Here is a 26,734-nt window from a genome sequence, read left to right as displayed (position 1 = left end):
GAGCGTCCGTCCGTGGCGGGGGGTGTCAGCCCTGGGTCGGGGCGGGAGAGGGGCACCTCTTATTTGGTAGGAAGCTGCGTGGCTGGCGCCTGCCCCCATCCCAGGTTCTGGGGCTGGGGCGGGTCTCAGTCCACAACCGGCTATCCCCTAATCCCCGGGGGGCATAATACCGGGAGGGGGCAACGGCGGGGGTCCCGCCTCGGCCCCGTGGACCCGTTGGTGATCCTTGAGGGATTCCTTGTAGCGGAAGCTGCGCCCGCAGGCCGGGCACTGGTAGGGCCTCTCGCCGGTGTGGATGCGTTGGTGCTTGAGCAGGTTCTGCTTGCGGATGAAGCTCTTGCCGCAGGCGGCGCAGGCGAAGGGCCGCTCGCCGGTGTGCAGCCGCTGGTGGTTCTGCAGGTGCTCCTTGCGGCTGTAGCATTTGCCGCACTCGGAGCACTTGTAGGGCCTCTCGCCGCGGTGGATCATCTGGTGCCTCACCAAGCCCGAGTGGCAGTTGAAGCTCTTGCCGCACTCGGCGCAGGGGTAGGGCCGCTCGGCCGCGTGGCTGCGCTGGTGGATCCGCAGGCTCTTCTTGCCGCTGAAGCTCTTCCCGCACTCGGCGCAGCCGTGCGGACGCTCCTCGGTGGGACCTGGCGTGGCGCTGGGGACCCCCGTGGATTCAGCCCCGGGGCCTGGCTCTGGGGCGGGAGCTTTGGCCAGTCTGTGCTGCGCCGGCATTGCCACGGCCGTTGGCACCGATGCCGTTGGTCCCTCGGGGTTCCCAAAGCCTGCACCTGGGAAAAGCAGCTCCCCAGAGCCACCTGGCAAACCCACCTCCTCGGGGGGCTCGGTGTGGGGGCACCGCTCCTCCGTCTTCACCAGCAGCCCCTCATTGGCTGCAGGGGAGAGAACAAATCAGAGAATTCATTTGGTTGGGAAAAGCCTTTCCTGATACCGAGTTACAGCCATCCTCTACCAAGGCTGGAGCTAAACCATGTCTCTCAGCACCACATCTCTGCATCTTTGAAACCACTCCAGAGATGGGAATTCAGCTGCCTCCCTGGGCAGTCCTTTCCAGCGTTTCAGAACCTTTTCATGGAAGAAGTTTCTTCTAATGTCCAACCTAAACCTCCCCTGGGGAAACTTAAGGCTATTTCCTCTTGTCCTGTCATTTGTTCCTTGGGAAAAGAGGCCAACATGCATCTGCATCAAGCCTCCTTTCAGGGAGTTGAAGGGAGTCAGGTGTCCCCTCAGCCTCCTTTTCTCCAGGCTCAATAACCCCAGGTCCCTCAGCTGCTCCTCACCAGATCTGTTCTCCAGACTGCATTAGACCCTCCTCTGGACCTGCCCCAGCCTCTCGATGTCCTTGGAATGAGGCCCAAAACTGAACCATTCACCAGCTTCATTGCCCTTCTCTGGACTGGCCTTTCTCAGAAAGGCTCTGATCACACCAGACAGAGACAGTGGGGGGACATACCCGAGGCCCAGCCCAGCCTGGGTGGGTACCCTCTGCACTCCTGCCCCATGGGCCCAGCCACAGCATTGCTCACCCGGACCAGGACCAGGACCTGTCAGCATCTCCCTCTCAGGCAGCTCCCAGGGCTCACGGACACAGGGCTCCTCCTCTTGCTTGATCCATGACAGGAAGTCGTGTGCCGTGATCAGGGCATCCGCACCTGCAGGGAGGGACAGGGATGGGGACTCAGCAGAGTGGAGCCACATCCTGCACCCCAGAAGGCAGTGGGCAGGTGCGTGGCACAGCTCACCTGCACAGGGGTCAGCTGGCATTGCCCGCTCCTCTGTGAACTGCTGCTCCCCCACGAAGGCCACCTCCTGCTTGATGCGGGACAGGATGTCTGAGGTGGAGATCAGTGACTCTGCTCACAAGGAGAGGCTTGGTCAGTGCCAGGATATGGCCACCTGGCACAACTCATGGCCAGCATGCCTTGGAGTGTGGGACTCACGTGGGACATCCCTGTCCCACGGCAGTTGTGGGGCATCAAATACCCCCAGGGGAGCTGTGGGGATGAGTGACCCTGGAACAGCCCATGGAGATGAGGGAACCACAGCACAGCTCTTGGGGACAGGTGACCATAGCACAGCCATTGAGAATAAGGCAATCGCAGTACAGCCCTTGGGGATGGCTGACCATGGCACAGCCCATGGTCATGGAGGCATGTCATGGAGGCAGTAGGGACACACAGACCTTCCAGAAACAGCTGCCCAAGAGCTCCAGCATGTCAGTCTCAGGGGACTTTCTGGGGTCTGTTGTGGTGGCCCCTAGTTGCATAACCCCAAAACTGGGCCCTGGGAGGGGCTGAGAGTACTGGGGAAGGAGCAGGGACACCCCTGAGGTGCAGAGCAGAAGCAAGGGGGAAATGGCATGGCAGTGGGGTGGAGGGCACTCAGTGCTGCTCTGGTGTCCACCCAGTGCCCAACCCATGCCTCACCTGCACAGGTGTCTGGTGGCAGGTCCCTCTGCTCCAGCTCCCTCTGCTCAGGGACACAGGGACCCTCCCCACGCTCACTGCGGGGCTGCACCTCACTTCTGGAGAGGCCACCATCTGCAAAGGGAGACAGCACAGCTGGCACCAGTGCTGTGCCCACTCATCCCTCCCCAGCACCTAGAGGCTGCCAGAGGCTGGCATCAACCCTGGAAGAGAACCTGCTGAAAATCAGCAGGACCTGCATGCTGGAGGTCAGCACAGATGCTAAGGCCATTGCTTTTGGGAAACAAGGACATAGTCCCTGGGGCCAGGTGGCACTGGCTGGCCCAAGGAGCAGCACATCCCACTCCATGGTATGAGCCACATGGGTTTCCTCTGACATCTCACCCCATGGCACAAGCCACACAGGGTTCCCTATGGAACAAGAGGTCCCAGGGCCACAGTGTGGGCCGCCACCCTCCCACAAGGAATCACAGCACCGATGGGGAGATGCAGAGAGTGAAAAGGACTCTTTACCCAAGGAGATCAAAGACTCATAGTTCTCCTTCACCAGGTTATTGTACAGCTCCTTCTGCCACTCCTCCAAATTCTTCCACTCCTCCGCCGAGAAGTAGACAGCAATGTCAACAAACGTCACTGGCACCTGCAGGGACAAGCCCCTGGCAGCTCAGCACCGCCTGCTCCCGGGGGAGCCAAGGGTCCCCCCTACAAACCCCTTGGTCCCACTGGGAGTTGTTACCTTGGGGACCTCACCCCGGGGGCCGGGGGGCAACCGCAGCACCCAGAAGTTCCTGTTCTTGAGGAGGTTCTCCACGTTCTCCAGGCGCCGCTGGAGCAGCCCGTACTCCTGGATCAGGGTGCCCAGCACAGCCCACTTGCTCTCCAGCTGGTTCCCAAACTCCATGGCTGTCTTCTCGCAGTCCAGCAGCTTCTTCTCGGCGGTGCCAGATCGTCCCTCCAGGCTGAGCAGGCGGGTGGCCAGGAGGTCGATCTTCCTCTCCATGGCCTGCACTGTGGCCACCACGGTCCAGAGCGAGGCCTCGGCAGAGTGGAGCTGAGCCTCCCGCACATGCGCCCGCTCCGGCAGCAGCGGCGGCTGCAGTGGCATCAGGTGGGGGGCTTCCACGTTCCACTCCTGCACCTGAACCGTGGGGAGGGCCTAGGTGGGAGGTGGCCCATGGTCACCCACCCTGGATCATGCCCAGAGCCCTCTGGCAGGTGCTGCTCACCCTGACTTGAGAGCTTTTGGCTACTATCATCACCTGCCACACACTGCTGAGGACACACAGGTGTGACCTCCATAGTCTGCCCAGCCCCAGCCACCACTGAGGACCCACCCTCTCACCGCCACCACCATGCCCACCGCATGCCAGCTACTCAGCCTGGCAGGATCTAGCCCCTGGGCAGTTGGTGCTGCCTAGACAGGGAAGAAGCTGCTGGTGCCCATTCTGAGCTCCAAAAGGGGACAGGGCAGATGGATGCCACAGGCCTGAGGGGATGGAAAGGATGAAGAAGGTCCACCAATGCCACTGGGCAGGACATGTTGGACTGGGGAGGATTTGCAGTGCAGCCATGGTGGCCATGGGGTCAGTGCTGGTCACTGTCCCCCGTGGCACACTGGCCAGCACCAGGCAGGTGGCAATGCTATGGCACCTTACACCTCCTAGCCCTTGTGGGAGCTTCCTTGAGCCTGCGCAGGCAGGACCCCCATTGTGACAAGGATGGGGGTGGGTGAGTAAGGAGCAGCTGGGGGCACAGGGCAACCTGCACCGGGGGGCATGGGGACATCCTGGATCATAGGTGCCCCAGGCTGCACAGGGCTGGAGCCTGCACAGAGCATCTTGGGGACATGGGGATATCCCGGGTCAGCGGTGCCTGGGGCCAGCCCGGGGGCACAGGGGCCATCCCAGTTCAGCAGTGCCGGGGGACAACCCAGGGGCACTGCGGCCATCCTGGGTCAGCAATGCCAGGTCACATCCTGACGACACGGGGACATCCTGGGGGCACCAGGACATGCCGGGTCAGTAGTGCCTATCCACATCCAAGGGACATGGGGGAATGCTGGGTCAGTAGTGCCCGGTCATATCTCGGGGACAAGGGGACATTCCGGGGGCACCGGGACATCCCGGACCAGAGGTGCCTGATGCCATCCCGGGGACGTGGGGACATCGCAGGTCAGCGGTGCCCAGTGCCATCCCGGGGACGCAGGGACATCGCAAGTCAAGTCCCCCCGGGGGCAGTTCGGGGCTGGGGGGACGCAGGGGCACCGCGGGAGGTTCCGGCCGGGGCGCACGGGCCGGCCCGGGGCGGCGGCGGGGAGCCGCGGGCGGGGCGGCTCCGCCTCCGGTTCGCAGTCCCGGTGCCCCCCCCCGGGCCTGGCCGGGCCGCGCTTACCTGGGCGGGCGCCCACTCGGCCATGGCCCCGCGGTGCTGGGCCGGGCCCCGGCGGCTGGGGCCGGGCCGCGGCGGGGAGAGCGCGGAGCGGAACGGGGCCGCGCTGCCGCCCTCCGCAGCGCCGGGGCTGGGACCGGGAACGGGAACGGGGCCGCTGTCGGTAGCTGCGCGCTGCGGGCCGGGCCCCGCCGCCCCGCCGAGGAGCCAGGGGCAGCCGGGGAATTGCATCCGCCTCCTCCGGGCTCGGCGGCGGCGGGCGGGGGGAGCGGCGGAGCGCGGAGAGCGGAGCAGTGCCGCCTACCGGCACCGGCAGCCCGGTCGCCCCGCCACGGCACCGGCACCGCCCCGCCACGGCTTCGGCACCGCCACCGGCAGTAACGGGACACGGGCACTGGCACCGGCTGCCCCGCCACCTACTTTGCCAATGGCCCGGCACTGGCACCAGCACCTTCCCGCCAGCGGCAGCCCCGGCCGAAGTGCCACCGGGCACGGACTTGGGTATTGGCACCGTCACTGCCACCAGCGTGGGCATCAGCACTGGTGTTGGCACTGGGATGAGATTAGTATCAGCATAGCGTGGGCACGGGCATTGGCACCGGTACCAGCACTAGAATGGGCACCGGGATCGACCTAGCATGGTCATTGGTGCCAGCGCTGGCATCGGGATCGACCTAGCACAGGCACGGCATCAGCACTGGCATCAAGATCAACCCAGCACTGGCACAGGCACTGGGACTGGTGTCAGCACGACCACTGGTATTGGCACCACAAGGAGCATTGTGGGCACCAGCACCAGTAACAAGCCCCACTACGGATATCAGCATCAGCACCAACGTCAGAACTGGTATTGGCACTGGCACCAAACCCTGGCACAAGCACTAGTGTCATCACGGGCACTGGTATCAGCAACAATAGCGCAGGCACCAGTACCAGCACCCAGCATCAGCACCAGTGTTGGCACTGGTATCAGCGTGGGCACCAGCACCAAGCCGCGGCCCTAACATCAACACTGGCACTGGCACCATGGGCACCGGCATGACCAGTAGTCTCGGCACCGAGCCCGGGCTCTGGCACCAGCAGTGACTCCCAGCCCCAGCATCGCCAGCACCGAGCCCAGCGTGTGTCCCAAGTCGCCGTGATGCCCCCCAGCCGGACCCCGCGGCCCTGCCGGCACCCGGGGGTCCCAGTCCCGCAGCTGGGGAGGGGACGGGGCTGCAGGAGCTGGGGGGATCCCATCGCAACCTCGGGACCCTTCGGTTCGACAGCTGCGGGGCTGGTGCCGGTGGGAGCCCAGGGAGAGCGTCGTGGTTCCGCCTGCACCTACTCCTCCCCGCTCCGGGGATCGGCTCCGGCGGGGGTTCCGCAGCGGGCCCGGGGGTGTTAACGGCATCGCGGCGTAACGGAAGCCCGAGCGGCCATTTCGCTGGAGACTCCGGTCCCCTGAACCCGTCCCGTCCCCTAGCCTAGCGCCCCGGGAGAGTCCTGCAGCCCTGAGGGCTAAGCCGAGGCAGTTGGCACCCAGCAGGCCCTAGGGGCTGGGTGCGCCCCCTGGGAGTCCAAAGGTGGCAGCCGTCGGGGGGCTGCGGGAGCCCCTCAGAGTGAATGCAAAGCTGGGGGGGAGAGGCACAGGGACACCGAGAGCAGCTCGGGGCCGGGAGGGGGCTTGTTCTCACTTGGGGAAGGAGGGGGGAGGCGATTGCAAAGTGAAAACGGAGCTGTCCCTGACCCATCACTGCCTGCGCCTTCCCCATCCCAGAGGAGCTGGGATCCACCTGGACCCACACAGAGACGCTGGGATTCAGCTGGATCCCCAGGGAGCTGGGATTCATCTGGATCCCAGAGATGCTGAGCTTCATTTGGAGCCCACACAAAGGTGCTGGGATTCACATGCTGCATCCTGGCCTTACTTCTGCTTCTCAGAGCCCACTCTGGGGTCTTACCACTGCTGCCCCTGACATGGTAGCACAGAGCAGTGCAAGCTTCATGTTTGTGGAGGAAACCAGACCTAAAGCTCTGAATAAAGAAATACACAGGCTGGAGATTCGAATGTGTAAAGGATCATGGAGTGCCTTGGGTGAGAAAGGGCATTTAAAGTTCCTCTAATCCACCACCCTCAGTGTCAAACATTTCTCCTTTCTCTCCAGTCTGAATCTCCCACTTTCAGTTCAAACCATCACCCCTTGTCTTGGCACAACAGGCTCTGCTCAAAAGTCTGTCCTCAGCTTCCTAATCAGCCCTGCTGAGTACTGAAAGGCCACCAGAAGGTCTCCCTGAAGCCTTCTCTTCTCCAGACTGAACCCCAGCTCTCTCACCCTGGCCTCCCAGAGGGAGCCTCGGAACCAAGTTCCCTCAGCCTGCTGCCCACACTCTTCTTCATGCCCCACCCCCATCACCCTTGGTCTTCTTCACTACAGGGGCACATTGCTGGCTCATGGCAAGCTTGTCCATCAGCACTCCCAGGTCCTCCCTCGAGCTGGTTCCCAGCAGGACACCCTCCATCTATATTGGTGCAGGGAGTTATTCCTCCTCAAGGGCAGGACCCTACTCTTGCCCTGGTTGAAGTTTCTGAGATTCTCCTCCACTCGTCTCCAGCCCATCCAGCTCACACATGAGTATGAACCATTATCTGTGGACAAGGAGGGATTTTATCATAATAGAGTGGGGAAAGCCTGGGACAGCTTCTGGGACAGGGATCATATGTGAGCCTTGTGAGTTCTGAAGTGATTGGTGAGCCTGGGTCTTTCCCTGAGGCTTTTGTCACGCTGGGTGCACTTGTAGGGCTTGTCCCCAGTGTGAGCTTTCTGGTGGCGGATCAAGTTTGTGTGGTGGCCAAAGCTCTTTCCACGGCCTGTGCAAATGCATGAGGACAGCAGAGACCTTTCAGTGTGACTCTGCTGGTGTTTCACAAGACCAGCTTCCAGTTCAAAGCTCTGCAGGCATTCTGCGCATGGATGGAGTCTTTCTCTCTCACGGGCTTGCTGAGGAAACAGGATTAGTCTGAATTCATCTGGTTCCCCTTCCTCAAGAGAGTCATCCTCTCTTCTGCTTTCCACTGGGTTTGGCTGATCTGCTGCTGAGTTCTGACAGTTCTCAGATGGCACAGTTCAGGCACAGGAGCCTCCTGAAAACGATTCATGAAGTTACAGATTTTTTGCCTTCTTTGTTTGACTCTACAACTCTTATCTGAGTTGTTCAGAGCCCCAAACACCCTGACCTGCAATGGCCCCAAGGATGGAGCATCTCCCACCTCTCTGGGTGACCTAGACCAGTGTCAAACTTCATGATTATTAACAACCGTGTCAGAACTCATGACAGATACAGCAGCTCCTGAGTTCACATCCCTGAACCTTTTCCACTATCTGCTCTTCCTTGTTTTGCTCAGCACATCCATCCCAAAACACTCTCAGAGATCTCAAACTCCTCTGCCAAGGCAGAACCTCTCACCCTCCATCACTGCACCCAGATCATGCAGACCAGGAATCACATCCACACCACCAAGAGTGTCCAATACCAATGGAGCAGTGGTGGAGGTGACAGAAAACTGCTCATCCTTCAGGCTCATCAGTGGTGCTCAGTGACAGGACACGGGGCAGTGGGCACAGACAGGAACCCAGGAGGTTCCATCTGAACAGGAGGAGAAACTACTTTGTTGTGAGGGTGCTGGAGCCCTGTCCCAGGCTGCCCAGACAGATTGTGGAGTCTCCTTGTCTGGAGAGATTCCAACCCCCCCCCCGGCATTGCGATGCTGGGCAGGCTGCTGTGGGTGCCCTGCTTCAACAGGGTTAGTTGGACTGGGTAATCTCAGAGGTCCTTTCCAACCCCCACCATGCTGGGATTTGAATTACCCTCAAGTGTTCTGGAGTCTGGATTTATTTTCATGTTCTATTACCCATCCCACCACAGAAGCTCTGGGGTGTTCCAACCATCTTCACCCCAAATGAGTCTTTTGGAAACAGCTTCTTTCAGCAGGTGTATGTTTCTTTCTATCTCTAAAGGGATCCCTCTGAAATGAAACGTGCAGAGGTACAGGTACTTGGGCAGAGTTCCCATGTCCCAGCCCATGTTGTGAAGCCACTGCTTCAGGAGAGATTTGGTTTGTAAGGGGAAGCCATAGAACGCCACGGTGCTGTTCATCTCCACCCCGCTGGTGGCATTCTGACACTTCAGTGCTGAGCAATGAACCATCACAAACTGCTGACTGGGACCAAACCCACTAGTGATGTGCCAGGAGATGGGTTGGATCAACTTTGGTATACAACTGGCCTTGAATTCTCAGGACAAAAAGAGCTAAGGACATGGAGAACTGAAACACAGTGATGAAGATCACTGCCAGAGACATGGAGCTCATGGGGAGGAGAAGGCAGGAGGAGCCATGTCCCTTTCACAGCATGTGTCTTCCTCAATTCAGAGTGACAATGTCCAACCTGGAAGGAAAAAATCACTCAAATCAACTTAATGGGCCCTTAGTCTGCAGATTTAAAGTAACGTCTGCTATGTAGATGTCCTCCTACAAGCTCTGCTAAGGCACAAGGACAAGGAGGTGATAGGAGACAGCCAGCATGGCTTCAGCCAGGGCAAGTCCTGCCTGACCAGTCATGTAGTCTTCCATGCTGAAATGACAGCATCGGTGGAAGAGTTCTTGGTGGTGTCTATCCAAACTTCTGGAAGGCCTTTGACACAGTTCCAGCAACGCCCTTCTCCATCTACACTGGAGAGAGATGGATTTGATAGGCAGACTGTGCAGTGGGTAAGGGATTGGTTGGATGGTCATGCACAGAGGGTGGTGGTCAATGTCTCAACACCCAGATGGAGATGAGTGGTAAGTGGTGCCCCTCAGGGGTCCATATTTGGACCAGTGCTAGTTAACATCTCTGTTGATGACATGGACAGTCACATCACATTCACAGATGACACCAAGCTGAATGGTGCAGATGACACATCTGAGGGACAGGATCCACTCAGAGGGACCTGGACAGGCTGGAGAAGTTGGACCATGTAAACCTCCTCAGGTTCCACAAGCCCAAATGCAGGGTCCTGCACCTGCGTTGGGGCAATCCCAAGCACAATTCCAGGCTGGGAACGAAGGCCTGGAGCCTGGCCCTGTGGAGGACATGGGGATGCTGAAGAGGGGAGAAGCTGGGTATGAGCTGGCATCGAGCACTGCCAGCCCAGCCCCAGCAGCCTCCTGTGCTGATCTCTGGCGGCAGGGGCAGCAGGTTGGAGGGACGAGGTTCTACCCCTTGCTCCGCTCTGCTTGAACTTCCCCTGCAGTGCGGGGGCCATCTCTGGAGCCTGCGCACCATGCCCCGGTGGCCCGCAACAGCCATCCTAGCGCCCGCAGCACAGCAATTTGACAGCAGCCTCTCCGGCCCTGCCGCAGACAGAAGCCTCCCCAGAGGCCCAGGTCTCTCCTCAGGGACCCCGGTCCAAGGGTTTCTCCTCGGTGCCCCGGCGAGAAGCCCCGAGCGCCTCATCCCGCCTAGCACTCCGCTCCCGCCCCACAGCCACTAGCCCGCCCCGCCGCGGCGCCATATTCCCGCGCACCACCACAGCCCCCCCATCATCCGGGCAGCAGCCAATCGCGTGGAGCGGGCCGGCCCACCCTTTCTCGCTATTGGTCGATTGTCGCTCGACCCCGCCCTTCCGCCGGTGATCGCTGGCCCGGCGCAGCCAATCGGCGTGGGCAGGGTTAGGCTGATGTCCATTGGGCAGCGATGTTGGGAGGAGCGGGACGTGACGCCACGGGGCGGTGCGGGATGCAGCCCTGCGCCTCCGCGCTGCCATAGCAACGGCGCAGCGCGCCCCAAGGCAGCCAGCGCGGGAGCGCGGAGACGGCGCTCCTCATGGCGCCTCCGCGGCAGCGGGGCCTCCCGGCAGCCTGTGCTGCCTCAAAGCACCCGCGCCCGGCTGCGAAGTCGACGTCAGGCTCCCCCTGCTTGCAGGGCAGCTGCCCCCGGGGCCGAGCCCTGGGCAAGGCTGAGGAGAGCCCAGCTCCTTCCACTTGTCTCCGAGCTGCTGGAGCAGGTCTATGACCCTGCTCCACTGCCGGTTACTTCCAGAGCCAAGGTTTGCCGTGAAAAAAAGGTGTCTGGCAGGCGCGGTCCTGGAGTTTCTCCTCTTGCTTCAACCTGCCTCATCTTCTCTCTCCTCCCTCTCAAACAACCCACTGCATTTCTCCAGCGATTTTAATAAATAATAATACTCTGAAAAGAGCCAACAAAAAGCCATCCGAAGCAAAGCAGAAACACGCGCGGGAAAAGGCTCTTTGACCGCCTTTGTCACGACGGTCTGACAGCCCAGGAGCCAAAATAGCTCTTGCCTGACGCAGCCAGCGGCAGCTGCTTCTGCGTTTGCTTTCCACGAGGCTCAGCGCCGTCCATGAGGTGACAGATGCTCTGCCCAGACTCTTTTTATTACTAAAGGAATCATCTTCTCGCAGTGTCACGACATGTCGGGCACTCAGCAGTGTTCAGAGACACTGAATCCGAGCGAAACCACAGCTTTCTGAAGGTGAACATCTATCCAGCACTTAAAACGTTCTGATTTCACAGGATTGGGAACACTGAACCAACGCAGAAGACCCGGGACGAGGCGGTAAAGTTAAGTGCAACACAACTTTTAAGGCTATGCAAAATGAAAACCACATTCTAGGCTCATCTTACAACCCCAGCCTTCAGGAATTCTTCCTCAGAGCTTGGCAGCCCAAGAGCCCCACAGGCTCTGTGATTTAACTGGGGGAACCAGCTGCCTCTCAGGTTCTGCTTCCCCTCTTCCTGAATAGGCTTTTCTTAAAACAGCCACAGGCTCAACACTTCCTTTCTGGAAGCATTTCACACCCAGAGGGGGTTTCCTAACACAGTTTACTTGTTTATGGACAATTAGTGGCTCCAACACTCGGTTTTCAGCCCTGTCTGTGAACTCTCAGCAGCACAGGGATGACGTTTGAGGGCTTCTCCAGCTTGAAGCATTACAGATTGTTCCGTGTGTGGATTTCTTTCCCATGTGCATTCATGACTGAGTGCCACAGACTTTCCTCCACAGCTCCACCACGTCCCCTGCAGCACCAGGCACTGCCACAGTGCCACCGTGAGAGCCGCTGAACTGCTCTGCAGTGGAAAATAACCTCATCAGCCTTCCCCCGTTGCCTGTGAAGGGCCTCAGGATGGCCGTTGGGCAGCCTCCCTCCTCCCACTCACGGTCCAGCGCAGAGCTGGGGGGATCCTGCCACAAGCCTGCCTCCAGCCCAGCAAAGGCAAGGGCCAAGGGGGCTGTGAGACCCCCGCCTGGGTGGGTGTTTCTATATGGAGTGCATCACAGACCCCCTGATCTCCGTGCAGGGCCAACCAGCCAATGTCAGGTGTGTTTCTTGAACGTGGCTTTCCTGATGCTTCATGAAACTCCTCCTGAGCACAAACCTCTTCCTGCAGAGCGGGCACTGGAAAAGGCCCTCTCCCGAGTGCCGCCGCTGGTGGTTCAGGAGGTAATCCTTTCTCCTGTAGCTTTTGTCACACTCGGAGCACTTGTAGGGCCTCTCATCCGTGTGAGTCATCTGGTGCCTAACGAGCCACGAATGGCAAACGAAGCTTTTCCCACAGTCACTGCAGATGTAGGACTTGCCCCTGCCCTGGCCCTGCTGCTGGCTCACTGGGCTGCCCCGGGGTGCCAGGTGCTGCCGGCACCGCGTGCACCCCTCCGGTTTATCCGGTGGGTGATCCCAACAGGGGCTGGCTAACGGGTTCTCCACTGGGAAGTTTTCCTCTCCTTCTACAGACGGCTGCTCCTCTGCGCTCAGGCCGTCGTGGGCAGCAAGCCTGGCTCTGTCCACAGGGGTCTGGCCACGCACCGGTTGCAGCCCCTCACAAGAGGCAGCAGCAACCCCCAGCCCCATGTCCTTCTCCCCTGGAGCACATGGTTGGGGGTGCAGCAGGTGGAAAACCCTTTCACTGAGACTCCTCTCACATGTGGGGCCTGGAAATGTCTCCCCTTCTCGGGCTCCCATGGTGGGAGGCTGGAGATGCTCCTGCTGGCCGGAGCTCCTCTCACATCTGCTGTACGTGCAGGGTCTCTTCCCAGTGATGTTTTCCTGAGTGCTAAAGAAATCCAACTGCTCAGCAAACCCTCGGTCATACCGAATGTCGCCCCCAAGGCTGCTCCCAGTGGTGGTTGTTTCCATCATTTCTGAATTCCACTGACCATCCCAAGTCACTCCAGGGCTAGGATCCTTGGGAAACTTCTCTCCAGCTCTTCCTGGTAGCTCTGAGTCACAGGTTGTGCTTTCAAAGCAATCCGCTGGAGGGTCTGGTTTTTTGTTTTCATTGTGCACTGAAACACAGATTTCAGAATCAATTAAGGAAGCTGCTGAAGAGGATCCCTCAGAACCTACAGCCAAGCCACACTAACAAGCAAAATAAATGCAACAGAAGGCTTTAATACTGAGAGGGGAACAAGCACCAGTGTTCTACTGAAAGCAAACCTTCATGCAAATAGATTCCTGAATTCCAGCATGGGGGGCAGTTGGAAGGGACCTCTGGAGGTCATCCAGTCCACTCCCACTGCTAAAGCAGGGCACCCACAGCAGCTTGCCCATTATCACGATGCCCAGGGAGGGGTGTGGAATCTCTCCACATCTCTCTGGGCAGCCTGGGATAGGGCTCCAGCATCCTCACACCGAAGTAGCTTCTCCTTGTGTTCAGATGGAACCTCCTGGGTTCCAGTTTGTGCCTATTGCCCCTTGTCCTGCCACTGGGCACCACTGACAAGAGTCTGGCCCCAGCCTCTTGCCCCAGACCCTTTAGTTCGTTTGGAGCATTGATCATCAGATCCCCTCTGGGTCTGTCCTTCTCCAGGTTCAACAGCCCCAGGACTCTCAGCCTTTCCTCCTCACAGAGATGCTCCAGGCCCCTCAGCAGCTTCCCAGCCTCCACTGGACTCTCTCCAGTAATCTTTTTATTCCCTTTCTCTAATCTACACAAAAATTCCCTCACACAGTGTCTGATTCAGTTGTGTGAAATGTGAGGTCTCAGCTCCCTGGCTGAGCACTGTCTCACCTCAGTGTGGTCAGCTGCTCCCTGGATACTCCAGTGAGGACCTGGAGAAAATCCAAGCTGAGGCACCGGGGCCAGCTCAGCTCAGTGTGGGTGTCTGAACCCCTTCTGCATGGACAGTTGTCTACACAGCCTGGGCTTCCATCCCCTCCCAAAAGGGGACCTGTCACCTGAGCTATACTGGCACAGCTGTAGGGAATACATTTTTGATGCTGAGCGTGGTGAGACCCTGGCCAGGGTTGCCCAGAGAGGCAGAAGTTGCCCCATCCCTGGCCCCATCCCAGGTCAGGTTGTGTGGGACTCTGAGCAACCTGCTCTAGCTGCAGATGTCCCTGCTGACTGCAGGGGGCTGGACTAGATGAGCTTTAAAGGTCCCTTTCAACCCAAACCACTCTGTGATTCTCTGACGTGCCATTGGACCAACTGTTCTGCTGACCTGCAAATTCCATCTTTCTGGGATTCCTGTTTCCTGTGACAAATCCTCAGTGTTTCCTTTCCCAATGATTTCCACCAGTGCTTTTCAGCCCAGGTCTGCAACACTCCCTGTTTTTTCTCTCCCCTCAGGACCTGCAACTCTTCCAACATCTGAGAGCTGCAGAAAGACTCCACTGAGCATCACAGAATGGTTTGGGTTGGAAGAAACCTTTAACATCATGGAGTCCAACCATGAACCCATCACTACCAGGTCAACACTAAACCATGGCCCTCAGCACCACATCTACATGGCTTTGAAACTCCTCCAGGGGTGGAGACTCCACCACTGCCCTGGGCAGCCTGTGTCTATCAGGAAGGACTGTAACGTCTCTCAGCAGCACCAACCAGCCCAGTCCAAAGTTATCTGTGCTGCATAAACCTCCTGAGCAATTATTTCTTTAGCATTAGCACAAAAACATGTTACCACAGGCCAGGCTAAAGCCTGGATGGAAAAGGTTACTCTGCAGTCACTGTCTAGGCATGTTTTCTTGCCCCAGAAACTCCAGGTTGTGCCTAAGCACAGACTGGAAGGTCTGTAACAGATTAGTTGGCTGAGAAGCCCACCCTGTAAACTCCCTCAGAGCAGCTGTAAGAGGTCTTTTCTGGGGAAGGAGTTAGGTGAAGCTGATCCAGCCTTACCTCATGGCAATGATCTAGATGGCCAAATCCTTCCCTGTCAGCATTCCCATGCACGTGAGAGTTTATCCCTTGATCTCCTCTACAGCAACTTCATCAGGTGCCAGGAATGTTTAAATAACTCGAAGTGAAGGAATTCCAGACTACCAATTCCCACCCAAAATGCTCCTCTGCACCCCCTCCTCAGTTAACCCACTTGAGTGCTGCACAAGCAGCCTCAGGTTGTGGCCAAGGAGACTGTGTTTAATTAACACCTCCATCCAAATCTGCACACTAACTCTATGATTCTACTGATCTCCCTCCATTAACTCCACCTCAAGCATGATGCTGCTCTGTATGGTCATTAAACCTCCTTTGAGTAAGTGTCAGCACACCAAAACCCCCACACAGCATGCCCTCAAAGTGCTGTGCTTTAAAGCTGCCTCCTCTTTGTTCCTGTAGGGCACTTCTACTGCTTGGGGAAAGCAAAGCTTTCCCTGGTACCAGTTTTAGACACAGCAAAAGTCAGCTGGAAGCCCAAATCTGATCCATAAAGCTCAAGCACAACCCAAAGCAGCACCTCAGACAGTTTTGGGAGCCCCTTCAGCTGGCAGAAGCTGACATTTTGGTGACCAACTCTTAAGTAGCAGACTGAGGTCTGTTCTAGTTCCTCCATGGCTTCAGTGATAAGGTTGTGACATTTAATAGAGCATCACAAAAGACTCCAAATTAGATGCAGTGCCTCAGAAATCTCTGCTAAAATCCACCACTAACCTGCACTTGCATCTGCAGAGGTTTCTTCCTTCTCCAAGCCTTGTGGTTCAGGGCACCGTGGCTCCTCCTCTTGTTTAATCCATGATAAAACGTGGGTTGGGTAGGGCTGGAACCCTGCTGGGGAGAAGGATTTGACACAGATGAGAAAGAGGCCGAAGATGGAAAACTGAGAAGTTCAGAGGGATAAGGAAAGTGCTGGAAGCCACCACACTGAAAGGGATCATTCCTGCAGCAGGAACTTCTGCCAGGGAATGCTCACCTGCCTCAGGGTCCCTCGGGAGGTCCTCGCCCTCCTCAGCACATGTCTCTTTGTCTTGCTTGCTCTGACATGGAGCCTCAGGCTCATAAAATGTTTGTTCTGCTGGAGAAGAAAATGGAGAGTGTCTCATAACCTCCTAAGCTCAGGATCTCACACGGGTGAAGCCTGCTCATGTTTTGGGGTTTGTACTCCCCCAGAACAAGCTCCCAGGAACCCAAGTTCTTAATGAAACCTAAAGGAAAGGTCTAAAAATCCCAGTTCTAGACACTGGAAGCCAGGTGAAATCACAGTGGAGCAAACAGGCAGAGCAGCTGCTCTGTGTGAAGAGGAAGGACAGCCAGGCACAAAGGAGAACAGTGTATTTGTCACACAAAGAGGTGCCACTCAGTGAGAAGGCACAGAACAGGTCCCCATGCTGTGCAGCCTCCTCACACAGCAGCAGCATCCACCGTGCTTGCTAGAAAATCCAGGGAAGAGAAGGGAGGAGGAAAAAGGCAACCTGAGGCCTCTGGTATCTCGTGACGTTAAACAAGGGCAAGTGTGGGATCCTGCCTCCGGGAAGGACAATCCTCTGGTGAGGAGCTGACCAGATGGGAAACAGCTCTGTAAAGGACCTGGAAGTGCTGAGGGACAGCAAGTACACCGTGAGCCAGCAATGTGCCCTTGTGGCCAAGAAAGCAAACCGTATCCTGGGGGCATGAAGAAGACCGTGGGCAGCAGGTTGAAGGAGGTTCTCCTCACCCTCTACCCTGCCCTACTGAGGCATCTGGAATTTTGGGTCCAGTTCTGGGCTCCTCAGTTCAAGAGAGACAGGGAATTACTGGAGAAAGTCCAGTGGAGGCTGGGAAGCTGCTGTGGGGCCTGGAGCAGCTCTGTGAGGAGGAAAGGCTGAGAGCCCTGGGGACGTTGAGCCTAGAGAAGAGCAGACCCAGAGGGGATCTGATAAATGCTCAGGGAGAGCTAAAGGGTGGGAGCCAGTGACAGGACAATGGGCAACGGGCACAAACTGGAGCCCAGGATGTTCCACCTGAACAGGAGGAGAAAGTTCTTTGTTGTGAGGGTGCTGGAGCCCTGTCCCACACTGCCCAGAGAGGTTGTGGAGTCTGCTTGCCTGGAGAGATTCCACCCTTCCCTGGGCATTGTGATCTTGGGGAAACTGCTGTGGGTGCCCCTGCTTTAGGAGGGGCAGTTAGACTGGATGATCTCCAGAGGTCCCTTCCAACCCCTGCCAAGCTGGGATTCAAGGATATGCAGGAAGAGAGGTGCTGCAGCACTGCAAGAGATGTCTGCAGGGGGTGTGGAGCTGAGGAGCTGCCACAGCCATTCCAATTCCCCTGGAGCCAGAAAATGCTGGCAGAGTCCTGCCTCCACCCCATCACATGGCACCAACCACAGAACTGACATTTTACCTCCTCCAAGTTAAGCCACGGGCCCCAAAAAGTGACTAAGTGCCTCCCTTTGCACTAGGTATCTCATCAGCTGCAAGCTATCAACCTGAGAGAAGCAAAGGAGGGAATTTAGAGGAGACCAAATGATTTCCTATTCCAAACTGCTTCATGGAACCAGCCACAGCCTCAGCACGCCCCAAAATGGCTGTGAGCAGGGAATGAGGCAACACCAGCCCTTACCCGTCAGGGCTGGCAGTGAATCTGTTCCAAAGCTGTGAGCTTTTCATAAAAGATTTGGAACAGAGGACAGGAGGTGGAAAAAAAACTAACCCCAACCTCTTGGAATTTAATCCTCTGTTTCCTTCTGGCTCCGAGGTATGCGGTTACTCACCCGGGCAGGGCTCTTCAGGAGCTTCTCCAGCCTCCTCCTGCTGCTGCTCTGCAGCACACAACTCTTCCTCTTGCTTAATATGGATTATGCTGTCTTCTGTTAACAGGAACCAGTGTTGGTTTAATTGCACACACCAAACTAATTCCAGTTCTCAACCCATCCCAGGCACTGCGGCTGAGTTCTGGAGAAAACCTCACCTCAGTTGCACTTCTCTCTCACCAAGGTCTCTTAAACAGACCTGAATCACCTGGCATACCCCTCAGCAGATGTTTGAGCCTTAGAAACACACCCAAACTGTCATGCAAGCGGAAAGACCACTTTGTTGTGGTGTCCATCAGCAAGGGAAAAGATGTTCTACAAGGTCCCCAAAAAGTAGAGTGCCACTTGAATTCTCCTCCTGGAATTTTGTTTCTCTTTGCCATGCCCTTTTCAGTCCCCCTTAGTGAGACACACCTCACTTGCAACCCAGCAGAAACACAGCAGTGAGGATTAGTGATGAAACACATCCACAAAAGAGTGAAAACCAAGGCAAAGCTGATGGGTTCATGCTCTGCATGTGACCTTTGTGCCTCCACAGTGCCGTCAGAGAACTGGAAGAACAATTCACATGTGAGACCAGGGATGTTCCAGCAACAGAAAAGAAATGCCTCTTGCAGCCAGCCTCCAGACTGGGAAACCAAATGTCACCCTCCTTTGCCTGGCAATGCAGCTATGGCCCAACTGCAGGGGGACAGAAGGCCTGACTCGTGCCACGGCAGGCAGCTCAGCAACCAGAAAGGAAGAGGAGTCTTTTGATGGAGTGTGCTGGTGGAATCATGGAATGGTTTGGGTTGGAAGGGACCTTTACTACCCCCCTGCAGTCAGCAGGGACATCTGCAGCTAGAGCAGGTTGCTGAGATCCCTAAACATCCTGGCCTGGAATGATGCCGGGGATGGGGCATCTCTCACCTCTATGAGCAACCAGAGCCCAGGTCTCAGCACCATCAGTGCCAAATATTCCTTCCTCCTTCCCAGCCTACATCTCTCTGCGGTTAAAACCATTAGGACTGGAAGGGAAGAGATGCCCAGCAACCACCTTTGTAAGACCCCACTCCACACCGCGAGCAGCCTGGAGAGGGGCCCATGCCCCCAGAAGAGCCCAGCTGGCAGGCTTTTGGCCATCCATGTCCCCACAGCCTGCCTGTCCCGACGCCACTCACCGCTGCCACTCTCCACAGGGTCACCTCTCTCGTTCTCATCCTCGCAGGGCTGGTTCCCATCTTCCCATCGGGCCCGGGCATCACGTCTGGGGGTGCCAGGCTCTGCGGGGGGGAGGTGAGTGAGGAGCAGCCGGGGACTCCTGGCACGTAGGGGTGGGGGGGTGGGGATACATCGGGGGCCCTTCCCGCTGCCCACCTCCCGCCCCGGCCACTCGCCCGCCTCGCCAGACCCTTACCGGGGGGCAACAGCGGTCGGGGGTTGCTGCGGAGCACGGCCCGGTTCAGGGCGCGCTGCCAGCCGCGCAGTGCCCGCCACTCGCGCTGCCCGAACTGCACCCACACGTCCTCCAGGCTCACCGGGCCCCGCGCCGCCCGGGGCCGCGCCGCCTCCCGCCCGGGGCCGCGCCTCGCCGCAACCCGCGGGGCCGCCCCGCCGCCGCCGCCGCCGCTGCCGCTGCCGCCGCCGCCGCCGCTGTTCTCCAACCGCCGCTCCAGCGCTTGGAGCCGGCCCCGCAGAGCCAGGGCGGCCCGCAGCTGCCGTTCCGCCCGCGCCAACCGGGCTTCCAACCGGAGCAGCCGCGCCGCCACCGCCTCCGCCTGCCCGACACGGGGTCCGGCCATGCCCGCCGATCCCGACCCGGCCCCGTCGATCCAAACCGATCCCGCCGAACCTGGCCCCGGCGCCGCTGACACCGACCCAGCCCCGGCCCAGCCCCAGCCCGGCCCCGCCGCGCTCCGGTCCCACAGCGCCCCCTGGCGCAGCCCCGCGGCACGCACTGCGGCGCCCCCTGGTGGCGGGGCGGGGCCGGGAGGGAGCGAGGATCGTCCCGCACTCGGGGCGGGGATCGGGGACTGTCGCAGAGCCAGGGCTAAGCACCTTGTGAGAGCCGGCATGGATTGAGCATCGTCCCAGAGCCAGGAGAGCTTGGGGCCCCCTCAGAGCTGGGGAGGATCAAGGATCACCTCAGAATCACGAGGGATCAGGATCCTCAGAGCTATGAGGAACACAGCATCCACTCAGAGCCACGGGGGACTTGGATCCTCTCAAAGGGCTCAGCATCTCCCCAGAGCTACGAGGGCTCAGAGATCCCCACAGAGCTGGAAGGACTCATTCCCCGGAGCTGTGAGGATGCAGGTGATCTGCCTGCAGGGCGGCAGCTGGACCATGAGCTGCTTTACATCCTGGCTGGAGATAGAGCTCACGTTGAACGTCGCTAAAACTCAGGTACCTCCTGCTGCAAGTTTAACTGGTGTGGTATAGGAGAGAAACCAGTTTCCTGCTTATGGGCTCACAGTCTAACAAGTCAGCAGGACTCCACTGGAGAGATGATTAATTTACCTGCTCATCAGGAAAGACTTAGACTCCTCTGGGCACCAAATGCCAACTGCCAAGGGACTCTCTTTGAGCACAGCAAAGCAGAACCAGTCACTGTTCAGTGCTTTGTTGCCACCAAATGACGAGACGGGACAGAACATGAACGCCTCTGTCCTCACAGATCTCTGATCTGGGAAAATATATGGATACCTGCACGGAGAGGGGCTCACCACATGTGCACTCAAGAGCTGAGATATTAAAGACCTCGACAGCATGAGGATGAGGTGGCACCAGGAACAACCTTGGCTGAAGATGCTTCAGCACACGGGCGTCTGTGAGCTCCCCAGAGGTGGGTGCAGAGAGATTCACCTCAGTCTGTGGGCAAGAACCAAATTAGCTTCAACAGCTCTGCAAACAGCACAGGAGAGTTCCTGACCTATGCTTTGCTGATAGCAGACCTGGAAAGAGATCTCTCTCCTTGGCCAAAGGAGTTTCCACCCTAATACATCTTCCACAGCAGCCAGAGGAACATTTCTGTTGCCATGGGGATGAGCCAGCCACCTGCACCCTCCCTTGAGAGACACTTTGGGACCTGGAAGCGGCAGAGTGGTTTCTAAAGCTCAATTAGTGATGAGGAAAACAACGAGCAGGTTGAAAACAGGCCAAAGCTGAAGCTGCACCATGGTTTTGGACAATCTGCTAAACACTGGGAGGGTTTTTTTCTTACTGATTTGGGCTATGATGAAAGCTGATGCCCAGGAACAAAAAACAACCATATCCCAAGCTCCCAGGGGGAGGGGGATGAAGGCAATAATGAAATACAAAGAAAAGAAGAGTAAATGTCAGCAAAAAGTCACCCCAAAATCCACTTCAGCCTGGGAGGACCAGGTCTCTCCCCACGCAGTTCCACTAGAAGTCTTGTAGAAATGTGGCAAGAAATTTGGGTGACATTACACTCCAGGGTGGGGGCAGAGTGGCTGGAAACTGCCCAGAGCAAAAAGACCTGAGGGTGTCAGTGGCAGAAGCTGAAGATGAGCCAGCATGTGTCCAAGTGACCAAGAAGGCCACCAGCATTCCATCCTGGATCAGCAATAATGTGGCCAACAGGACCAGGCCAGGGATCGTCCCCCAGGACTGGGCATTGGTGAGGCCACCCCTTGAGTCCTGGGGACAGTTTTGAGACCCTCACTGCAAGGAGAACATTGAGAGGCTGGAGTAGTGCCAGAGAAGGACAACAAAGCTGCTGAAGGGTCTGGAGAACAGGGCTGGTGAGGAGCAGCTGAGGGAGCTGGGGCTGTTGAGCCTGGAACAAAGGAGGCTGAGGGGAGACCTTCTGGCTCTCTGCAACTCCCTGAAAGGAGGCTGGAGCCAGGTGGGGGCTGGTCTCTGCTCCAGCCTAACAGATTTCAGAATTTTATGAACCAAATCAATCTTTTCCATCTCTGACTTCCTGTGGGAAACACCATCTGGCCCTGTGGCAATGTGAGGAGAGAGCTGGGAACCAGCTGGCTGCTCCTCCTTGGCAAAGGAGGCATGTGCCAATGAGGCCTCGCCTGGTACCTGTGCCTAGTGGCCTGGAGTCTTCTGTGAAGATGCACCTCAAACTCACCCATGAGGCTGAACAGCAGACCTTGATCAAGGGGTCTAGACAAGAATTAACTCCAGGCAAACAAGAACTTCAAAACCAACCCAACCTCACTGGAACCAGTTCAAACAACTTGACTCAAAACCTGGAGAGGCCCAAACCACTTTTATTCTGCAGAGGTTTCTGGGCAGGTCATGAGGTTCTGAGGGCAGTATGAGGTTGTGTGGCCAAAGAAATGGGCAGTGTTGACAAGGACAATCCTAATTCTCTCCTCGGACCTGCCATGGACCCTCCCCTCCTTCTTCCAGGGCTGCAGGGCTGCCTAGAAGCTGTGTAGTGCTGCCTGCCTCATGCTCTGCGTGACCAGGCAGCCCCTCTGGCGCAGGTGGATCTTCTCATGCTGCAGGAGGTGCTGCTTCTGGGTGAAGCGCTTTGGGCACTCGGGGCACTGGTATGGCCTCTCCCCGGTGTGGATGCGCTGGTGCCTGATCAGGTTGGAGGGGTGGCTGAAGGTCTTCCCACAGTATGGGCACCAGAGGACCCCTCCTTTGCGCCCCGAGTGGACGCGCTGGTGAACGATGAGCGTCTTCTTCTCAGAGAAGCACTCCTGGCACTTGTCACACTTGTAAGTCCTGCCCTGTCGCTGAAGCCTCCGACCTGCCTTGCAGCTGATGTTGCTGACACTTTTCATGCACCTGAGGTTGCTGGACATGTCCAGGGCTGGGACACTGGCATGGGTTTTTGAGTTCTGGGCCTGCTTGAACCTCTCCATAGACACCTGAGTCCTCTCTCCTAAGTGGGTCCTGCCTTTCGCAAAGGCCCCGCTCTCCATCTGGGTCTCACCATCCATGCGGATCACATCTTGCAGGAGGGCCCCGTTCTCCATGTGGGTCCTGCCTTCTGCAAGGGTCAGGACATGCTGCTGCTGCTGCAGGAAGCCCTCCTCATCGCCAGCGTGCTCGCTGCCCCACTGCGTGCCGTGGCTCTCCTGGTGAGCCATCCACGCCTTGCTCAGAGAGGAGCCCTTCCCACCCACCGCACACGAGCGAGGCCTCTTGCTGGGACCGTTCTGCCTGCAGAAGATGACAGCGTTGCTGTCACCGAGGTCCTCTTCCCCTGGTGTGGATGAGAGCAGTCTGCTCATGTTCTGGTTTCCCTGCTCCACGGGAGAGCTGTTCTGATGATGGAAAGGCAGCGCCCCGCTGGGAACCTGGAACAGCAGCTCCTCTGCCACAGGGGGCTCCGAGCTGTGGGAACATTCCTCGGTGTCCTGCTGCTCCACTTTGAAAGTTATCACCTCCTCTACCGGCACTGCCAAGAGCAACAAAAGGCACATTCAGTGGGGTGAAACAAGGGGCCTCTGAAATCCCCCCCACTCCTTCCCCCCCCATCTGTCCGACTCAGAGAGTGCTGCGGGTGGCTGTGTCACACAGCAGCAGCCAGCTGGAAGAGCAAGAGGGACAACACAGGCCAGAAGCACTGGGACACGTCTCTTGGGAGTCAGCTGTGGGAGGCAGGGGGCAGAAGGAAGCGGTGCCTTTCTCAGAGTGCAGAGTTCAGCAGCTTCCAAACCCATCTCCAGCCGCCTTCCTTCTAAGCACTGAGACTCGTGGCTGTGCTGGGTTGATAGAAGAGACCTTTAAGCTCATGGAGTCCAACCATGAACCCAGCACTGCCAGGGCACCACTCAGCACTACATCTGCATGGCTTTGAAACCCCTCCAGGGATGGAAACTCCATCACTGCCCTGGGAAGCATGGTCCAGGCCCTAACAACCCTCAAGTGCAAGAAATTGTCCTCCATGTGCCCCAGGAGAAATTTAGGCTGGGCATCAGGAACAATATCCTCTTGTTCTGTCACTTGTTCCTTGGGAGAAGAGACCAACATCCACACGGATCCAGCCTCCTTTCAGGGAGCTGCAGAGAGCCAGAAGGTCTCCCCTCAGCCTCCTTTGTTCCAGGCTCAACAATCCCAGCTCCCTCAGCTGCTCCTCACAGACTTGTTCTCCAGGCACTTCACCAGCTTTGTGGCCCTTTTCTGGCATTGCTCCAGACCCTCAATGTCCTTCTTGGAGTGAGGGGCCCAAAACTGACCCCAGGATTTGAGGTGTGGTCTTACCAGTGCCCAGTCCAAGGGACAATCCTTGTACCTTGAAGACCCAGGCTGTGGCCTGCTGTGGTACCATCAGAGTTGGCAGCACAAAAGGATCCACCTCTAAAACCACAACAGCAGTGGCGGCTACGAGGGGTGCACCTGCCCCTCCTCATTCCCATGTCTTGGCACATGCTGTCCCACAGTGAGGGGGCTTCCAGCACCTCCAGCTGCACAGGGCACCGTGGGATTGCTCAGAACTCACCCACGCTGAGCTCGGTGAGCTCCACAACCTCCATGGCTTCTCGCTCCTCCACACATGGCTTGTCCTCCTGCTTCACGCCATCCACAGAGCTCAGCTCTGGCAAGCTGTGGGCTGCTGAGGCAAAGAGGCTTTAGTGGCTTTCTCAGCAGAATCCCTGAATCCCAGCATAGGGACTTCTGGAGATATCCAACTCGACCCTGCCACTAAAGCAGAGGCACCCACAGCAGCTGGCCCAGGATCACAATGGCTGGGGGGAGGGGTTGTAATTTCTCCACACAAAGAGACTCCACAACCTCTCTGGGCAGCCTGGGACAGTGCTCCAGCACCCTCACGACAAAATCTGATTTGTCTCTTACCTGCAGTTGGTGCTGCCAGAGCTTCTCCTGAAGCTGTCTCATCCTCGTTGCAGGGAGTTTCTACCCTCTGAAGCTGGGTCAGGAGCTCGGGTTTGGAGATTGCATCATCTGTGGAGGAACAGAAACATGAAAGTTTCTGTGCTGCATCTAAATACTCACCGTGTCCAAGGGGAAGAAGAGACTCATCTGTGCTCCTGAGGCCAGCTCTGCTGACCACAACATAAGGAACAAGTAAGAGGAGAAGAGGAAATGGCCTCAAGTTGCACCAAAGGAGGTTTTGCTTGGACATGAGGAACAACTTCTTCTACAAAAGGGCAGTCAGGGCCTGGTGGAGTCCCCAGCCCTGGAGGGGCTTCAGAGCCATGGAGATGCGGTGCTTAAGGCCATGGTTTAGTGATGCCCTGGCAGTGCTGGGTTCATGGTTAGACTCCATAATCTCAAAGGTCTCTTCCAACCAAAACCAGTCTGGCATCTGGGAGATGGCAGCTTCCACATCTGGCAGCTGACCATGGGAACACTCTGTGTGGCAAGATGCTGTGCTGGCACCAGGCACCACAGGAGCTGGAAGTCACCTGGGCTGACAGCAACAGGCCCCAGCTTCTCCAGGTTTCTCCTGTGTCCATCTCTGGAGTCCTCAGCAGAGAAGAGTCAAGGACCCGTTGGAGCAAGGCCAGAGCAGGCCACAGCAATGCTGGGAGAGCTGGAAGCTCTCTGCTGTGAGGCCAAGCTGAGAGAGCTAGGCTTGTTCAGCCTGGAGAAGGTGGCCTTGGTGCTTCAAGGGGCTGATCAGAAGGCTGAGAAGAGACTTCTAAGCAGGGAGCTGGCTGCTGGGACAGGACAAGGGGTGATGGTTTGAACTCAAAGAGAGAAATTCAGACTGGAGAGAAGGAATGTTTGAGACTGAGGGTGGTGAGACCCTGACCCAGGTCGTCCAGAGAGGTGGGAGATGCCTGCCTGCTCTAGTTGCAGATGTCCCTGCTGACCTTAGGAGGTTGGACAGTCTAAGCTTTAAAGGTCCCTTCCCACTCAAGCCATTCCATGACTAAATCTGCTTCTCAGAGGAAGAGGTTCCCAGAACAGAGGTGCTGGTTTGGAAGTGCTGATGCCTGATGGACCCAGCAATACCTACCCAGAGAGATGAGAGCTTCATTCTTCCCTCTGAGCACAGTGGTGTACAGCTCTCTCTGCCAGCTCTCCAGACCCTCCCACTCCTGAGGGGAGAAGGATGTGACCTTGCTCTCCACCAAAGCCTGCAACTGCAAAACAACACAGATCCAGAACCTGGAGCCAACAAAAGCCTTGGGAAACATCCTCGTGTCTGTTGCTGCTGTTGTGCATCAAGGACTGAAAGAAGGAAAAAGTCCTGCCTTGGGGTGACTTCATGACACAAGCAGCTCCTCCAAGGGGGTGTTGGAGCTCCTGGAGGAGGGTATGCTAGAGCTTCGGGGAGGGTATGTTGGAGCTCCTTAAGATGTGTCGGAGCTCCTCGAGGTGGGTGATTGTGGCCCCCAACCCTAAGCCCTTCAAGAGCCATTTGTTACCTTGGAGACCTCTCCCCCAGGGGGCAGGCGGAGGATCCAGAAGTTCCTGTTCTTGAGCAGGTTCTCCATGTTCTCCAGGCGCCGCTGGAGCTGCCCATACTCCTGGATCAGGGTGCCCAGCACGGCCAGCTTGCTCTCCAGCTGGTTCCCGAAATCCACCACCGTTTTCTCGTAGTCCAAGTACTTCTTCTCGGCGGTCACCGCGCGGTGCTCCAGGCTGAGCAGCCTCGAGGTGTGGGCGTCCACGCTCCGTTCCATCGCCTGCACGGCCGCCACCACCGTCCACAAAGAGATGCTGGCGCCACTCGGACCCGGGGCTTTGCCCGCGGCACCCGGGAGAGCCTCGGGTAAGCAGAAGCTCCGAGGGTGCAGGGACTCCATTCCGGCTCTCCTCTCTGCCCGGAGCCGAGCTTGCTGCTGGGCGTTCTGCGGGGCTACAGCACGGCAGCCACTGGGCGTCCTCCGGGGCTGCCCTTTGCTGGGGGCGGGGAGAGAGGGAACTGGGTCACGACCAGCCGCGGGACACCGGGCTCGGCCTCCTTACTGGCCCGGGGGCCGCAGCACACCGGGCCCGGTGCTCCCCTCCCTCCCCAAGACACAGCACACCAGGCCCGG

At 57.8% G+C, this 26,734-nt stretch overlaps 2 protein-coding genes across 2 annotated transcripts in view; both read right to left on the bottom strand.

The window, feature by feature from the left end:
* Window positions 1-5,078, bottom strand: part of LOC135185521 (uncharacterized) — a 40,741-nt gene extending 35,663 nt beyond the window's left edge. The window contains exons 1-7 of the mRNA XM_064162277.1: window positions 4,824-5,078; window positions 3,169-3,588; window positions 2,946-3,072; window positions 2,433-2,546; window positions 1,749-1,859; window positions 1,533-1,658; window positions 153-878 (exon numbers count right to left, since the gene is read on the bottom strand). Coding sequence (XP_064018347.1) covers window positions 153-878; window positions 1,533-1,658; window positions 1,749-1,859; window positions 2,433-2,546; window positions 2,946-3,072; window positions 3,169-3,588; window positions 4,824-5,051 — 1,852 coding nt within the window. The 5' untranslated portion in view covers window positions 5,052-5,078. The remainder of the gene's footprint in view (window positions 1-152; window positions 879-1,532; window positions 1,659-1,748; window positions 1,860-2,432; window positions 2,547-2,945; window positions 3,073-3,168; window positions 3,589-4,823) is intronic.
* Window positions 5,079-10,994: 5,916 nt separating this feature from the next.
* On the bottom strand, window positions 10,995-26,650 carry LOC135185520 (uncharacterized). Its single transcript, XM_064162276.1, has 12 exons — window positions 26,120-26,650; window positions 25,708-25,834; window positions 24,579-24,686; window positions 24,223-24,336; window positions 22,193-23,178; window positions 20,493-20,657; window positions 19,204-19,819; window positions 18,968-19,069; window positions 17,769-17,864; window positions 15,990-16,091; window positions 15,731-15,844; window positions 10,995-13,145 (listed from the first exon to the last, which is right to left on the bottom strand). The coding sequence occupies exons 1-12, from the start codon at window positions 26,498-26,500 to the stop codon at window positions 12,121-12,123; spliced, it is 3,936 nt and encodes a 1,311-aa protein (XP_064018346.1). The 5' UTR covers window positions 26,501-26,650; the 3' UTR covers window positions 10,995-12,120.
* Between the last annotated feature and the right edge of the window lie 84 nt (window positions 26,651-26,734).

The sequence above is a fragment of the Pogoniulus pusillus genome, chromosome 23 (assembly GCF_015220805.1).
Source record: "Pogoniulus pusillus isolate bPogPus1 chromosome 23, bPogPus1.pri, whole genome shotgun sequence".
Taxonomy (NCBI): Eukaryota; Metazoa; Chordata; class Aves; order Piciformes; family Lybiidae; genus Pogoniulus; species Pogoniulus pusillus.
This window is presented reverse-complemented; position numbering and strand designations above follow the sequence as displayed.